The sequence below is a fragment of the Manacus candei genome, unplaced genomic scaffold (genome assembly GCF_025592945.1).
Source record: "Manacus candei isolate 608988 ecotype Guabito, Panama unplaced genomic scaffold, ASM2559294v1 h1tg000014l, whole genome shotgun sequence".
NCBI classification, from domain to species: Eukaryota; Metazoa; Chordata; class Aves; order Passeriformes; family Pipridae; genus Manacus; species Manacus candei.
Genome location: NW_026138062.1, coordinates 21,989,312 through 22,007,723, shown reverse-complemented (window position 1 = coordinate 22,007,723; position 18,412 = coordinate 21,989,312). Strand labels below are relative to the sequence as shown.

General features: G+C 35.4%; 1 protein-coding gene across 8 annotated transcripts in view; it reads left to right on the top strand.

Annotated features, from left to right (window-relative positions):
• Nucleotides 1–18,412, top strand: part of AKAP11 (A-kinase anchoring protein 11) — a 99,370-nt gene that overhangs the window by 26,945 nt on the left and 54,013 nt on the right. For 3 of the 8 annotated variants that reach the window (XM_051778658.1, XM_051778657.1, XM_051778664.1), the window contains 5 exons: nucleotides 1,234–1,389; nucleotides 4,526–4,639; nucleotides 5,393–5,439; nucleotides 7,878–8,038; nucleotides 12,663–16,869. In XM_051778658.1, coding sequence (XP_051634618.1) covers nucleotides 1,234–1,389; nucleotides 4,526–4,639; nucleotides 5,393–5,439; nucleotides 7,878–8,038; nucleotides 12,663–12,809 — 625 coding nt within the window. In that variant the 3' untranslated portion in view covers nucleotides 12,810–16,869. Of the gene's footprint in view, nucleotides 1–1,233; nucleotides 1,390–4,525; nucleotides 4,640–5,392; nucleotides 5,440–7,877; nucleotides 8,039–12,662; nucleotides 16,870–18,412 lie in introns of those variants that run through there. The other 5 variants (XM_051778662.1, XM_051778660.1, XM_051778659.1 and 2 more) reach the window with 5 other exon arrangements.

Sequence of the window (18,412 nt, the reverse complement as noted above, 5' to 3'; positions counted from 1 at the left end):
TGGGACTGAACTAAATTTTTCAAGGTTTGATATGAAACACATACATACTAACAGCATAAAAGTGCTCATACGCAACACAGTTGAGTCCTTACTCAATGTGTGACAAAAGGAAAGTAGTCATGTGGTGATGTTTTTCTATACCTACAGTATCAAGGTATATATATACACTTCATTTAAAAATTCTAGTTAGAATATGCCAACAACAAAACACAGGGTTCAAAGAAATATTGTTTATTAGTAAATTTGTGACAAGGAGGCGATATGAGAGTTTTACTCTGACAAAATTTATAAATGTTTTTACATTGTCATCTAATGTGTGCTAGGTAATTCATATGTTTCTTGAGAAACTGCCTTGTGTGGTGTAGAGAACTGTTACTAGTGCTGATATAACTGTAAATAAAAATGGGGAAAAAATGACCTTTGTACTACCCTGGTGGGTTCCAGTTCAAGCTGCATATTTGCTTCATATGTATATAGATAATCACAGTTTGCCCATGAAAGTTAGTTCATAACTGCATGTTCTCATTTTGTAAATTTTTTTTGTGTAAGGACTTCAAACTTCTTCAAATCAGTTTTTTGAAGTATCTTCTAGAGACTACCTTTTATGGACTATGCTTGATTGATTGTTTTCTGGATAAAAAAAATGAAACTTATTTCCTGAGGGAAAAATTCTGTACAAGCCATGCATTGCTACACTTTCTTGAAGGAGGAAGACAAATCTTTTTCTACAGAAAAACCTTTTTAAAAATTAGAATCCTAACATTTTAGACACCAGCTCATACTTAAGCATTTTGCCTTCAATAGCAGATCACCTAGCTGCTTGTACCAAAAGCAGACCGGGGAAAATAGCCAAACTTGTCCTATGGTGAACAAGTTCAGAAATGGTAAGTCTTCTGCTTGAAAAGTGTACCTCGATACACAGTCTGCAAGGCTACAATGCCTTCTGCGCTTTACAGCAATAATCTTCCACAAGAGAGAATTATTTGTGCCACTCCTTTTGAATTTTAGTGAAAGAATTCCAAATAGCAATCCCTGACCTAAGCCTGTTGATGTTTCAGATTAATTTGGTTACTCCATTTCTTGTGTTGAGGATAGGGTACAAATTAAGAGATTCCCCTCTTTTTCTTTTTCTTTGGAATTTAACAGCTCTGAAATGGTGTTAAATTGCTTTGAATGAACTAACACAGATCAGCGTGAAATGCAGTGATGTTTTTGTCTTAAACTTTTGTTTAGCTCTGTTGGAAGAGAAGGATTTCACTCTGTTGAATCTGTTGTTAGCCAGCAGATGAGTCTTAGTATTGGTGATGATAGCACTGGGAGTTGGTCCAATCTAAGTTTTGAAGATGAACATCCTGATGAGAGCAGCAGTTTTCTTCACCTCAGTGACAGGTAACTATAAACATGTTAGTGTAGTGAAACAGTTATCTTGACATCAAATAACTTGTCATCAAATGGTTTTCTTATGGAGCTTGGGGGAGAAGAGATTTTGTCTTCAGCACACAATGATTTTTTTATTAAATATGGCTCTAATATTACGGTTTTGTTTTCTTACAAAATGTTGTTGGCCATAAATCTTCACATTTTAAAATATGTGGAGTGTGTATTGTCATTGATGTCAGGGAGTCACATCAAGTAAAACTGTACCTATAAAATTTAAGTATTAGCAAAAGATGGAAGCATTTTAAAAACAACTGCCCTGTGTAAAATACAATCTAACAGTACCATTTGTAAGTTGTGCTCTAAAATATTAAAACTTAATCATAGAGAATGCATTTTATATAAATTCATTTTTTCTTGAAAATAAGTAATACTATCTTAATTTGCATGAGGAGCTTTTACAGCTGTTTTTGTCTTTTTTGGTACTGGTATTTATAAACTGCTCTAACTGATAATGGTGGAATATGTATATGCTGCTAACCATGGGCTTGCAGGTGTGTGATGTTGGAACTTACCTGTTCAGGGTAGTAGCTTCTCACTACACTTTCCCTGGCTGATTGATAGCTAACAAATATTAAAATGGGAATTCTAAAATCTGCAATTTCTACCTGTTGCCAGGGTGAATTATATTGCAAGTTGTGGCCCGAGCTTCTATATAAGGAATATATGAGGAATGAGTAAACTTAGTTTTTTATGATTGATATCATACTTGTATTACTGTAGAAAGTCCAGCATTTCTGTTGAAGAATAGCGGAAGTGGGGGAGAGGTTTTTTCTTTAGTCAGTACTTCCAGCATCTCTGAGGTTAAAGGAAGTATGGGAGATGTGCTTTCTTATGTGACATACAAGTAGGTTATTTGGTACCAAAGTGAAACTGCTCAGTTAATTATTTTTCTGCAATATTTTTCATGTTTTGCTTAACTAAATAATTTAAACCAACCACTAGGATAATTTATCATTCATAGAACTTAATTATTTTGTAGAAGAATACATTAACTTAGAGTTACTTTAATAAAACATAATCTGTTGAATGATTGAAAACGAGTTAGGCTTACATGATGAAATTCAAAATATGAGGAAGAATATTCAGCATATTTGCAGTTAAAAATAGAGAATAAAATATAGGTTAGTGGATACTGAGAAAAAAAAGGATAAAAAAATTGCTGGACCTACCATATCTATGTTGTATATGTTATTTGTTTATCATCCCCAAAATAGTTATAAATGAAAAGAAGGTAATTTATATAACTTGGAATAAAATCTGTGGCTCTTTAGAGAGGAATGACCTAAATTAGCTCACAGAAGGGGAGGCATAATCAGATAGTGAGGTGTTGGCAGGAGAAACTAACATAGACAACTTGATCAGCTGATTTTACAGAACTGACTGTGTGTTCATTTCTGCTGCTGAGGTTTAGCGGGTGGAAATGACAGGATCTGGGGTTATTACCCTGAGTAAAAAAGATACCAGGGGGAGACCTGTAATAAGAAAAGATTCTGTAATAACACCATTGTTGTGGTTTAACCCCAGCTGGCTACTAGTGCCCACATAGCCAGTCACTTGCTCCTCCCAAGTTGGGATGGGGGACGGAATTGGAACAGTAAAAGTGAGAAAACTCGTGGGTTGAGACAAAGATGGTTTAATAAGTAAAGCAAAAGCCAGGCACAAGCAAAGCAAAACAAGGAATTAATTCACCTCTTCCCATGGGCAGTTCCATTTGAATGAATGTTCTTTAGAGAACTTGTTAAAGTTACTTATGCAGGGGAGTGCTTGTATCTTCTGCTTTTTGTTAAGCATTTAAGTGTAGGCATGGACATTGCTTTTCCAGGGGATGCATCAGAGCATCCAGGTTAAGGTATAATTCAGAGCAGAAGCCTCTTGCTTTTCTTTTTGCTCTTCTGCTGGCTAATGTTGAGTAGCTGCATGAACCATTATAGAAGCATAATAATGCCTTTTTCTGTTTATTACTTGTTCTGTGGTTACAGGACTTTATTTTAAAGACTTTTAATTTGTCATCCTTAAACAAAATTTTGAAATTAGGATCCAAACAGGCATACTGGAAAGCAGTGTAGGTGATACTGTTAACGGCAAACTCTTAAAAAGAAATTAGTCTCTTGAAGTGTTCCTTTCCACTATTTTGCTATTTGCATTGAGTGGTATGAGTGGAGAAGAGCTTCAACAGTCACATAAAACTTAGGTGAAGAAAGCATGTTCTTGCAGCAGTTGTTCTCTGGAGTTACTTCATATATACTTCTCATACTATCAATAGTAGATAATCCAGCTTTCTCAAAGAATGCTGGATATCTGGTAGTCCTGTTCTTGGAAGGCTTCCAGACGTGCTCTGGGGGAGGTATGAAGTTAAGGAACAGAGATTTAATCATATGAGTAGCTCAATCTTGTACATAATCATGGGCCTAACAAACTCAGCTATTTATAATGACTAAAATTAACGAGTGTGATGACATGCTCCATTTTTTCAGTTCTTTGCATCGGGTTGAATGTAGTCATGGGATAAATGAGTATTTTTATGAACTGGGAGTGAAGTAATCTTTATAGTATTGTTTTCACAGATTTATAACCCCTTCCCCCATTTTTAAAAGTTCCACTTGCAGAACAATATTCAGAATTGAAAAAAACAAATTATTTACTCTAGGAATTCCTTCTCATCAGGCTGCTGGAGATTATTAGTGGGTTTTATTGTGCAGTTGTCTTCACAATGCATAATTTTATTAACTCTTAGCTAGTCCTTAAGCAAATATTGCAGTTGTAATCCATATTTCTGTGAGTAATCATTTTGAAATTGTTGAGCCTGTATAAATGATGAGCAATATGACTAGACCTGAGGACAGAATTCCTGCTAGCATTGATCTGGAAAATTAATGAGTACAAATTAATATTTTCATCTGTGTACTGAAACTTACTAGTTCTGCGGTATTGTGCACATTGCTGCTCTGAGTAGCACTGACAGTCAGGTTTTTACTCTGTTCCAGCAAACCTGTTTAGGAAGTTTAGGTGCTCTTGCATTTAATGTCTTGACAAAACAGTTGTAAGGAAAATGAAGGTTCTAGTTTGAGCTATTGTTCTTTTCTAGTTCAGCCATGTTCTCTTCTTCTCCTGGCAGTAATGGTAACAGCAGTAGCTGGAGCAGTCTTGGTTTAGAAGGGGATATGTATGAGGAGAATTTATCCTTTCCAACATCAGACAGGTTGGTTGAGTTGAGAAATATAAACCAGCTGGGTTCTTCATAATTAATGCATGAAATAATCATTTTGGAAAGTAAAAATACAGTGCATTTTTTATGCTGATACATTATTCACACTCTTGTCGCTTAATCACAATATGATTTTTTCATTAATTAATCCATCCTGAATGATTAAATTTTGCTGTGCTAAACTGATGAATGTGTTCTGCTTGCAAAATGAAAGGTCCCTTTTCTGCATGTTCCTGCCTGCAGTTTTACAGGTCTTTAGATATACTTTTCTTTCATGCAAACTAGAGCTTGCTTCCTACAGGATTTCTTTTTTTTTATTATTTAGTTTGTGTAAACTTTCAAAATTGCTTAGTAATTGATTTTTAATAGAACACTTACGACTTACAGCTTTAAGTAACCTATAACTATTCATAACTGTGACATAAGATGGTTCAACTTTTTCACATATGAAGCAAAACTATTAAAATCAATGTTTAGTTCTTATTTTTAAATATCTTCATGTTACAATCCTTTTTAACACCCTTCTCTTGTTTCTCTCTTCTCATTTTTTTAAGTGTGAAGTAGATGATAAATCTGTTTCCATCATGGAATGGTTTGAGAAGCAAAGCTTCTTTTCATGATCACTCCTTATTTCTTTTATGATCTTCCTGTCCTTTAACCTTCATACAGTCTTAGGATTTACTACATTTATTGTGCATATATTGGATTGTATTTGTATTTTTGTTTGGTTTTTTTTTTTAAATACAGTGATGGAACAGAAGATAAAGATGAAGATTCCAAGGATGCTGTAGAAGGTAATGTCAGTTCCAGCATATAGTACTGTTCTTGTCCTGTGCACTCTACGTTAGTTATTTTATTCTTTGCTTTTGTAGTCTGCAAAACAAGGTGACAACCCTATTACCCCTATTCATCATAATGGATGTCAGCCAAGTGTCAGAATGTATTCGTAGATTAATACCCTACATACACCTCTTAATGCATTGAAATTTACAGCCTTTGGAAAATGCTAGTTTCTGATGTTCACATGAGCTTAATAACATAAGGTAGGGAACTCTGATCAGCTTGTTGAAAGCATAAATTTATACGCATAGAATAACTTCTCTTTAAAAAACTTTTTAAAAGAAGTGTAACTAGTTTTTAAAATAAAGGAGCCGTGGGAATCATCTGCATGGCTGTGTTCGAGATGCTGAAGAAGTTATTCAGACTGGACACATTAACCTTGGAAGAGAGTCATGGGAAACAATGAAAAAACTTGAATTCGATGCCTTTGCTATATTCTCTTTCTTCTTAGTGAAGTATAAAATGGAGTTTGTCCAGAATCTTGTTACAGCTTTGTGGCTTGAAGATCTCTGTGCTCTGGTTCCAGTCTGATTGCCAAAGGTTGTTAACTCACATGAAAACAGCTTGCATGAATACATGAATACACAGTGTATGAGTGGGGTTTTAAAATGAGCTGATATTAGAGCAAGTTGTAATAGAGCTCTTCTTTGTGTTGGGTATTTTCTGAAGATGAAATAAGCATTTCAAGAAACCTCTCCTACTTGCTTACAGAGGATATTTGGCCATGTTGCACATATTCAAATAGTCTTGATGTAAGCAGAAAGATGTGTGGGGTTTTGTGGGATTGTTTGTTTGTTTTTATTTTTTGTTGTGTTTCTTCCCCTCCTTTAAAGCTCCTGGAAAATTGTATATAAATGAACAACATATCTTAATTTTATTAAATCGGATGTGACTGTAGGGTTGTAATAAAATAAAATTAAATTATTGAGCGTTTTACCTCAGAATAATTATAATTAAAATCTTTTCGGTTCTGTAGGTTTCATCTAGTTTATCAATATTCCATTGCTTTCTTTTGGTCTCAGCTTTAAAGAGTTTCAGCATCTCAAATATTCAAATTGCTCCATTAGAATAGTACTTGGTTTTTTTCATTTACACAGTTTAGGTGTCACCTACTCTCTGTAGTGCAACAGGCTGCTCTATATTCTAGTGAAATTTTTCTAGCTTAATCTCTTCACCATCTCACTACTGTTTTGAAAAAGCTGTTGCTGTTGTTGTAGGACCATTTAAATAGTGTGCTAGGTAGAAAACTTTTGTTTTCTTGTACATTTGGAAGTTCTGTTTGTGTCATACCTGAAAATGTCTGGCTTTTTCTAAGGTGACTGTACCTTGTTCACCAAAGAATTTGAAACAAAGCCTTGTTATTACCAAATGTACATCTATTTTATAAAACTAAAAAACATACCAAAATTTCCCAGCAATACATTACCACAATGCTTTCCATCCACTAAGTGTCATAATTATTTTTTTTTAATGATTGGTTCTTTCCTTTATCCTCTACAAACACACTTCGATTTGACAGTTCCACTAGTTAATTTTCTCTCTCTTTTAGTTTCCGAGGGAATCTGTTTCAACGTGCTTGACTTTGCCATTTGGGAATTGAGCCTTATGTACTGCAATTTTCATAACCTTGATTGGAAGAGTAGTGAGATGGCAGTAAACTGAACATGAATGTATGTTTTTGTTGCAAATATATCCCATTCTTCTAGAGAGTCAAGTTCAGTAGTCTGAAAGTAGAGACTTCAAGAATAACTTGGAGAGCACTACGTACATGCTTAGTTGTTTCTGAGAGTGTGACAAAGGATCACTCTCTGGTAGCTGGATACAGCAACTCAGTGTGGGAACAAAGGATAACGATGCTGTGGTTCATAAGTGTTCCTAGCACAGCTGCTCTTCCTATGTTAATACTGTGTTAATTTTTGGAACTTAAGATATAAAAAGGTGTTGAAAAATTGAACGTGCCTCAGTAAAACCATCAGTATATTTTGGAAAAACTCAGAGGCAGTCTGACCAGTACAGGAAAGAATTCTGAAATATACACTTTTTAGGCATGACAAAAAATAGCAACTGGAAATGTAAGTAACTGATGGACCATGTGAGAGCCATTGCTGTTTAGTTTGTGAAAGGCTGTGTTAAATTCCTTGTCATTTGGAATATACATTATAGTTTAGATATCTTGTAATACTCGCTATGTTTGCACACAGTTGTAAATGGGATAAACAGTACTTCGTTATGTGAAAGTACTGGAACACTTCAGACCAGCATGGTTTTTTTCTTCCATATTATCTGTGTGTACTAAATTGAGATTTTTAAGATAGTAGAGTCTATAAACAGTGAACTACAGAGATTTTTTGAAACAAAGCTACAGATTTGATGATTTTATTTTTAACGTTAGGTTTGGAGCAAATCCGAAAGACTTTATCAATAGCGAATATTGATCTGGAACGAAATCTAGTGGACCCACAGCTCAGAGCAGTGCTCCAGTGGCTGGCAGCTTCTGAAACGGAGGTTTCTGATCTTCACTTCCGTGACACTGCCTCAAGGGAATTTGTCTTTGTGAGTATTCAGGTTTGATGGGTGGTGGGAAAGGGAAAGGATTATCTGGACTTCCGTTGGCTGGTACACCAGCCGCTACTACTTCATTTGCTATTCACTGTTGAGGAAAATCATTTAAATCCTGAGAGATCAAAATGGAGCAGCCTGGTTAGGCTGTGTATATATACCATACGTAAACCAGTATTATCAAAGCTGAGTTAGCTTGTTTCACCAGTGGTTTACTCAAAAAAGGATACAATTACAGCATTTTTATTTGAAAAAACAAAATTTGGTGAAAATTGTATTTTTTCAAGCATTTTTTAACTTAGTGTTTACTTGTCTATAAATTGAATCTTTGTGAGAACTTGGTCATGCAAATTAATTTATCACTTAATATGTTCTGCCTAGGGGTTTTTTTTGCTAGCAAAGACATGTTTTATTGTTAGAAAAAAATTTAGTTTCTGAGTTAATATATTAAGTATGTCTTTATTCTGTAAGCAACTGAAACCAAAGCTATTAAGAAAGAAGGCTCAATAAGATTGCTTTGGTCTTAGGTAACTTAATTTTGGTTTTATAGATCAAATTTAATGTGACCCAAAAGAAAGCGTAACTTAGGCTTTAGCAATTTGTGTCTCTTTGGGAAGGCTCAATATTTTGGTATGTATATTGTCCTGAGTATTTCCATCACAAACATATAAGAGGAACTTATTCCCATAAAATCATCACAGTTATTCTTCTGTGGCTGCACACCAAACTGCATGTGATAATCTGGAATTTATTACATTCAGCATATATTTTTAATTTTCTACCGAGGAATTACTGTAATATTACCTGACTATTGAAAGGCTAACTTAATATATATAGAGGCATCGTCTCTAATGGTGAGGTTCATAGGAACAATAAATTATCAAAGATTTATGTTTTATGATCTGGTAATATGAAAAAGCATTAATGTGATGCCATTAGTATGGTTTTAATAATTAAGATCTCGGCAAAACCAACTTAACGTGCATATCAGTATATTAAGGGAGGAAAAGCTTGTTCTCACTTCTGAAATTTAGTATTGAGTCTTCAGCTTGGTGCTTTCCAAAGCTCACATCATCATTTCAGGAGAAAAGGGGAGTGACTGGGAAGTAGAAGTCAGTATGACAAAACAGACTCCCAAACTTAGATGGATATGTGCACCTATGGTGCTTAGTTACTGTAGACTTAAGAGTGTGAAAGGTATCTAGTGGCCAGTCAAGATCATACCTGGTCTGAAATTTCCTGAGACTGGCTTTTCCCTTTCTGGCCCACAGAGACAGTGACGATTTGAGGATGGTTTTTTGCCTGTGTAACTGTGTGGTATGTGTGTTTGATTTGAGATTAGGAAGTTTTTATTTGAAATAACCCAGAAAATTAGGAAATGTTTTTTGGGCTTGTAGAAATATATCCCCTATACTCCTTTCTCTGGAGCTTGGTATGTTTGATTTAGAACTATTTCAGGAATATGCTTTGTTATACGGTAGTTCTGACACTTAGAGTGGACTTCATGCTTTCATAAACTAGAAGGCAGTTTGAGAATACTTTTCTCCATTTTTATGTATTTGAAATTGTTTGTTTTAATCCTTACATTTATATGTTCTTCTCTGTTATGGTTTATAAGTGCCTTAACACAAAAAAGGAAATTCTTCACTTTTTCTGTTCTGACATGCCTGGCCCAGCGTTCCCTGAAGTTTTTTTGATGAGACTGAGTTGGGATTACGATCTTTCTTACCTCATGAGTTTTTTTGCCATCTTTTGAAGATCTGTTTATCTATTTCATGCTTGTTGTATGCAGTGTTGTATGCAAATATTCAGGCAGGATAGTAGTAGGACCCACAAGTGTCAATTTTATTTTGTGTGTGTGAGAGACCTGTATCTTACACTGCAACATAATACATAAGCCACAAAGTAGATGGTTGGTGCCTATTTTTTTAATTTTCCCTCAAGTGTTTCATTCTTCTGCCAGCTCTGAGTTAATAGGTTTCAAAGTTGTGATGCTATGATTTGAACCAATGCTGAAAGACACACAGGAAATGTATTATTAGTTGGCTCTGTGTCTGAGCATCACTCCAGCTGCCTTAATAAGAGAATATACTGAGAAGAGCACTCTGGAAAACAGTAGTGTCTGTTATGTATGCACTTCTAAAAATGATAATATTTTCCTACTTGACACTTCAGTCATAAATTGATACTGAGTTGACACCTGAAGATAAGGCGTAAGACCTTCAGGCAGGCTGTACAGCAGGCTGTAGTCATGCAGTCCTGAAAATGCTATGGTAGTTAATTGTTTCACTTAATTTTATAGACTATTTTTAGCTCTCCAGATTCAGTTATGTTAAAAGAAATTGAAATCCTGTTTTCCTCCCCGGGGACAGGGAAGGATTACCTGTTTTTTATTCCATCCCATTTCCCAATTGGAATGATCTCTGACCCAGACTGAGGGGTTTTAAGTTAAAAACAGTCTTTCCGAGTTCTGTCTCTTGTAAAGCAGAGCAAGCACCTGCAGAGGGCGCTGCAGCCCAGCAGGAAACGAAACCAGCCCCCGATGTGCTGGTCCCTGGCCAGCTGTGGGCTTTGGGGCAGCTCATGGGTACCTTGGGAAGTTACCTCAGTTATGTGGGGAATGAACCCGGGCTTTAGATTACACTGAAAACAGTAATTTTCAATATAAGCAGTTGGTGAGTTCTGGAAGGGAGGAAAGGCTGGTCACAGCAGGGTAACGAACCACTGGCGTGATGTGACTGTATAAAAGGCAAAAATACTCCTGGCATGTATCAGGCAAGGTATTACTTGCTGCATCTTGGTATGAACTCTTACTTAAGGGTACATGTTATGCTCAGCAAAGCAGAAAGAAGTTAAATACCTATGTATGAAACAAAATATATTTGTTATGAACGATAACAAGAAACCAGCAAATTAGAGTAGATGGTTCTTGACTTCTTTGAGAAGCCTGGCAATGTGGATATGCAAGTGCCTGGATTGAAAAAAAACATGTATATTCAGTTTTCATTCAGACCTTACCTTTTAAGATTCCTGTTTTGAGTAAACTTTAATATTTCAGTTGTCCAACAGTAAGAAACAGATTATTCATCTAAAGAAAGAGTGAGATTAAATTTTGAACTCTAAATTAAAATTTAGGTGCCATTTCTTTAGTTTTACCATGGTGGAATCTTCTTTGGACAAAAGTTTTATAATGTATTTGCTGAAGTAGATATTTGGACATTAGCCAAATTTTCCTCTGGCAGAGGAAAGAAAAATGACCATTATTTTATAAACCAACAAACATAATTTACAAAATTGCATGTTTTAGACTATAAAACTCTTATTTCCTGTGCTCTCCTTTAAAATTCACAGAAACAGCTACAGATTTCAGGCTCTTTTTTTGTAGAGAAGATGTCTTTTTTTTTTCCACTGCAAAAAAGTTTCAAGGTTTCAGAATAAATTGTGCTCAGTATTAGAGAGGATCTTTTTTTACTTGTTCAAGTCAATTGTTTACTCAAGAAGTTAATTGTTTTATACATGTCTTTATGCCCACATTCTTTCCATCAGTTCCATCACCTGCCTTCTTGCAAGTGGAACATCATCTAGATGAAGAAACAGGGAAAGATTGTCTTCCTTTGCATTTTTAATAGAATTTTATATTGCGATCTGACAGGTCTCATAGTAGAAACTTTACGATTTTTTAATTTCAAAGCTGTGAAAGATAATTCTCTAAACACTGTTTATAACTTTCTTTAAACTTAATATATAGAATATCATGGTAGGGACTATAAAAGACCATAAAAATCTACAGTTCCAAAGAGTAAGTAGAGCGTTTAAACTGTGTTTACTAAATGCAGCATTGACAGGTGTCCAGAAAGCTACAGAGAATAAAGTTTGTTTGTGTGGGTGTTAGGTGTTTTGATTTTTTGATTTTTTTGTTTTGTTTTGTTTTTTGTTTTAACTAGAAGTTGTTTGGTTTTTTTACTCCTAGGCAAACTGGCAAATTCATTCTTCCCTTAGGGTAGGCTTTCTTACATACATAGTTGAACTTGTCACATAAGCAATGGAAGATTTTTTTGCTTGGACCCTGGGCAAAAAAAAAAATGTTTTCAGTTACACTGATCTCTGCTCCTGAATGGTAGTTTAACTTAATTGTCACCTTTCCTCTTCCCCAAGATGTTATAATTTCCCAACTGTGAAGACACTGTTTTCATTTAGGGTAGCGTCTGTGCCACCCGAACCACACTATATGTTGTGAAAGGAAAATCCACATCCTTCTATTAAGACTGAGTTTTGTCTTTTTATATGTGCATTATTGGCATGGGAGGGGTGGCAGTGTCTTAATCTTGTGTTCAGAATTTCCTGTTTTCTGCAGTCTTGATGAACCACAGCCCTCATACCTGTGGCACCACATAATTTGAAAATGTTGCTCCCTCCAGAAGAAAGTTTTGTGAAAACTACCCTAAAGAGAAGTGCCTGGTTCTTGCGGAAGTTTTTGTTTTTATAGATGCGGGGATAAAGATTAACTCATTACAACTGATCTCTTATGACCTAATGTTTCAAGAATAACTTCTGTAACTGTTCATCAGGATGTCCCAGTCAAAATATTTTGTTTTGTGTTGCTCTGTCTCCCCTTCAGCTTTCCAGAAGACTGCAAGAAAGAGATTGGAAAGTTGGAGATCTCTTGCAAGCAGTGCTGAAATATTGTGAAATGATAGAGAAGGCATCTGATGGAGAGCAAGCTCTAAATAAGTCTTTTGTTGGTTGGCTTCTGGAAAATATCTGAAAAATCCAAAGATGCAACATCCTTCATTCCTCTTTTGAAAGGAGATAGAAAGAACACAGATATGTAAACTAAAATTCAACTAGTGAATGTTTAAGTAATAGTCAGCAATTAAAAGACTTTGAGGTGAAAGTCAAAATAGCTGTGCTGTGCTTTGTGATACTGTGCACATGGTATGTTTATTCAGTCTGTAATCGGTATTGTCCAATCACGCATAACTTGTATTTACTGCTGTGTTCAGACCATTGAAATATTTATGAAAGTATCCCTTGTCTATGATAGTAGTTCAGAGGAGGCAGTCTCAGGCATGATATTTAGGATTCCCACTGTGCCAGGATAGCTCCTTTTTCCACTCCTGTATGTGCTATATTCACAGTGTGACTAAGAGCACTGATTTCTGCAAGGATCTGTTCTGGAATACTGTGCTCTAGACAATGGAAAAAATTACCAATCTTGGCCAGGCCTTACGTGCCCAAGAGCACCATAGAGCTGATAAATTCTAGTAGAAGGGCAGAGTGAGTAGTTAAACATAATTTCGTGCATAATTCTTCAGCAAGATTTCCTGCAGCTTTCCAATCAAATTTAAAATGCTAAATTTTTTACTGACGCTTTTTGTATGCAGATACTTCTATGACACTAATTCTATGTCAAAGAATTTGTACTTTAGTCTCTCACACAGATGTGGTAAAAGTAGCAGATAGAAATTTATGAGGATTTTGGCTGTCTTTTTGACTAGTTTTAATTCTTTGTTTCTTAGCAGTCACATATGAATTTTCAGTAATAAAGACAGTTTTGTTACTCAGTGAGCACATAAGCATTTAGCAAAGAAAGCTAATTAAAACGTAAAGGGGAAATTTCTTGCAAATGGATTTTTCATTTTTGTTAACTACCTTCACTGAATTTTTTTTAAAGGGACTTTTAATCAAATGTTTTTAGCAGTCTCATCGGGTTTCTCACCAGTGCTGCTGACTTGCCTTTCTGTCTGAAGGGAAATCTGGACCTTTACATACTCCGTAGTTTGAAAATGTTTTTTGGGTTTTGTTTTTTTATATATCCTTTGAGAGAAAAAGACACGTGCTGGTAATTACAAGGTTGCCACATGAAACCTACAAAAGTATCATAGAGCCTTACTTATTTTGGATGAACAAAAAAACTCTTTAAGGCTTTTTCACAGGAAAATAGACTGTTGATATGATGCACAAGTTTGTTATCCCAAACAAGGAGAGAGAGATGGTCTCTAAATCTATTCCTGAATTTGAATGGTGTATGTACAATTCTGATTTCTCCTACCCCATGAATTACTATGAGGTGTCACACTGGTAAACTCAAGAGCACACTCCTTGTAATGTCTTTGTGTTTCAGGAGGGCATTACACTACCCTGTTTTTAGAGATCTGGTTTGTTTTTGTCCTCATTTGTCATCTGGAATTCTGCCTCTCTCACAGAACTAAAGATTTTGAATGTTTTTTATGTGCACATATGTGTGTACACACGTGTGCATACACAGGTATGTATGTATGTATATCTGTTTGTGTATGAGATCTCACCAATACGAACTTTAAATGCAAACTTTTGCCACTAAATTAAAATTCTGTTACGCTCATAGTTTTATTACCTCACTTTGCATATCATTTCACTGATAGAAAAATCTGTGTATGCCATGTGACAAAAAGACCAACAACTACTTCAGGGTCTTTTGTTACAGGTAATGTAATGCCAGGTGTCAGGAATGATTTTTCTTTAGAGCCCAAAGTAGGGTAGGTAAAGTTATCTTAATTCCTGTGTTTGGAGGATGGGCCTAGTAGCAAATATTTTTTAAGAATTGTACAAAAGTTATCTGGATTTTTTTTCCTCCTCCATCCCCATACTCCTTTCTTTTTTTTTAAGGTTGACTCTCAGTGTTGTTTTAGACAAAAATTTGAAACCATTCTTTGGCTGCAACATCTTCCCTAGTACAAATTTACTTACAAAATTGAAATACCAAAAAAATAAAATACTAAAAGCAATGCCTCAGGAGTAAGTTTTGCTCACCAAGTGGAATTTCAGGATATGAGGATACAGTAGTAATAGTAAAATGTTTCTGTACACGTCCAAATTGAGAAAGATATTGAAGGTATTGTGAATGTACAAAGCTGTACTCTTGGAAAAAAAAAAAACACGCAACAAAACACAACCAGCTAAACAACACCACAGGAACAACCATTTTTTAACTGATTTATTCAGTATGTTGGATTTTATAAAGTTGGTGTTTTTTCTTTCTAGTTACTTCTGTGGAGAAAGGCAGAAAATTGTGTGATTCCCAAAGCTTACAGCTATTCAGAAAGTTTAACGGACAATAGTTGCACTAAAAATTATTTTTATAAATGGAATCTTGTTTTCAGACTGGATCAAATATTTATGTAACTATTAATTGGTGTTATATTTAGGAACAACTTGTTATATTAGCCTCTGAGGAAAGTAGCATAGTTTCCAAATTTACATGAGAAAAATGTTGTAAAATACTTCATTTTTACTGGAAACAAGCAAATTGTTTTCTGAACCATTTTCTGTACAAATTGTTTTAAGTTTGTTCTGAGTGACTTGACTTTTCTCCTTGAGTATGAAATTAGGAAAGCATTAAACTAGCCTGGCAAAATTATTATAATTTAATAATTTTAATAATCTTTGGAAAACCTTACTCTGACTATATCTAACTGATGCTGTCTGCCATATTAGTGAGAAAGCTGTTCTTTGCTAATGAGAGTCTTAAATGATGCTTGCTGAGTTTACCTAAAACTCCTGACCACAGGTACAGAAGTGTAAGTGAAAACTGTAAAAACATGAAAGACCACATTCTGGTCCATTTAAAGCAGACAACTCTGCTTTGTAAACAAACATAAAAAGGTAGAGTTTATTTCATCTTACATTTTTTCTGTACGGGAAGCCCTGGTAATTTAATTTTTAAGTTGAGGAAAGTATATCCAATGATGTTATTGTTTCAGAAATCACCCAAACACTTCCATTTCTCAGAACACCAAATGTATTTATGAAGTGTTGGGATGCTTTGTTAGATTCTGTGGAAAAGAGCACTTTGAAAATAGTCCCTCTATAAATTAACAATTAAAAGTTGTCCATATTTAAAACAAGTTTAAACATTCAGAATGGGGTGCATAAATAAAAAAGAAGTATGCATAGAGCCTTAAAATCAAAAAACACTCAAACTCATATGCTAAAATTAAAGAGGATTTGCTGTCACATAATAAGGATGTGAAAATGTAGCTCAGACGGTGTACTTGAATGCAGTTTCTGTAGTATCTTTGTTCTTGGGTTTTAAAAGATTGTGTGAGCTTTTTAGAAAAAAGCCGACCAAAACCCAAAAACCCAGCAATCCACATTCCGAGACTAATTAGGTCTCTCAAGAATGGTATCAGATTTTAAATGTTACATTTTCCAATGTAACTTTGTCTGGGACCTTTTTGATGAACAGCCACATATTGTTGGAGATGGGAACACAATAAATAGTGAACATGGTCACCAGCGTAAACCCCTGTAGTTTTAGACAGTTGATTAGCAAATGAAAATACGAGATTCAGGAATGATTTTTAGTGTAAGAATTCTGGCTTTTCAGCAAGAACCTCTGCTGTCAAGCATTTACTGTACTTGAGCTCTGAAGTGGCAAGTACAGAGCCCAGCCACTGTAGTCACTTTATTTTGCACCATCTTTGTACATTCCTGTTGTATAGCTGGAGTTGTAGTTTTAGAGGGCCTTTGTTCTGTTTTAATGTCTGAATAGTATTTAATACTAAAGTTTATTATAATTTGCTGGAACTGCTGCTTATATGTGCAGTGTTACAGTAATTCACAGCCCAGTTAGTGATGCAATTGTATACCAAAAGCAGTTTATATAACTATAAGTGTTTATGTAACTGTACTCAATGAATATGAAGGTCTTGTACTGTATAATGCTGACAAGTTTTGCCATTTCAGTAATTTAACTATATTCAGTTTTCAGATTATGAACTCCAGGTTGCACTAAATTTGTCCTTGTTTTAGCAGTGGCTTAAAATAAAACACATTTCACTGGCTTAGAGAGTGCTGTCGTTTCTTGTAAGTTCATGAAATATTATTTTTCTTTTCAACTAGCACAGCTAAGACTGGTCTTGGTCAGTGGTTGTGTAAAGTCCTTTGAAGAATGGTATAGTAATAATGTATCAGTAGATGGCATACTTCTTAAAGAAATAAATTGGTGTCTGGCAGGAAGTGAGACTGCTGTTCTCCTGTCTTTGGATTGAAAGGTAAACCCATCATTCTTCTTACATGCAGTAAAGTGTCACATGGACTCTAATCTCAACACATGTAGGATATAATAACTGGTCTACCTCAGCCTCATCTTGCCTGGAAGCTACGTTAAGAAGGTTGCCTTGATATTTCTGTGTAGACGGAGGTTGGACTTTGGCACCTTGTACAGTATTTGGGGAATTGGTTTAGAACCCAGCTTTAGATGGACAAATGAAAGAATACACTGCTAATGAAAATGTGTGAAATGAAGTTTCATAGGCTTCTTCAAAATCCTCAGATGTTTGGTATCTGTTGAAATGTACCAAACAGCATATTGTCAAGCACCCCAAAACAGTAATGCTGAGCAGACATGATGGTACGCACAGGTACCAGTTCTAAGGTTTAGAAGTACTGATGTTGCAGATAGCTGTCGTAATGCCTTTTGATGTGTAAGTTGTGAATCTACTAATCTCAGCTGGGTTTCATGTCAAGAACTAGGAAATTTTTGCTGAAGTTATTTTAAAAACAGTAAGCATGAGCAACTGTCCGTGATTATTTTTTGCAATGCTTGTTTAGAGGAGGTTTCTGTAGTATTTGGAGATTGCTTCCCAAAGGAGCGTTGTTTTGTTTCATTACCGTGTCTGTTCCAAAGATTTTTTTGTTTGGGTAATGCCTCATGGTTAATCACATAGAAAATATATGTTAATTGAGGCAAGTAAATAATTAACTTACTCTTCAAATATTGCACCGCCAAAAAAAGACAAGTAGCAAGTTTGGGAACAAAGAAAATAAACATTTTCGTAAAGGGAAAGAAGAGGATATTCATGTGGAAGATAAATCTGAGCTTTTCTCTTCCTGCCTGGACTTTATTTTTCTTTCATTCAGCAGTCTGGTTCTGGCTGGCTTTATTCAACCACAGAACAGTATCCATGCACTTTGTTTAACCTTGGTGTATTAAATTGAGAGTTAAGTCTCCAGCTAGTCCATAGTCTTTGCCCAACATGTGTGCTCCTCCATCTCCTGCTGCTATTGCTCGGACCTTCCTCTTGCTCCCTAGCCTGAGCTTCTGGTGTGACTGAATTCCATGTTGGCTACTGCTCTGAGCCTCCGATTGGAAGGTGGCTATGGAAAGTGAGTCATGCCAAGGCTGAAGAAATGTACCCAGAGCACTGACCTTACTGGTTATAGAGCAGCATATGAATCAAATGCTGTCTCTTTCCCCTGCTGTTAAGGCAAACCACGAAGCATGTGACTGCTTGAGACAAGGGAACTAACAGTGATGAACATGAGACCACGTCTGTGGTCAAGGTACTGGATATCTAGTCCATGCCTGCACAACACCTTTCCACA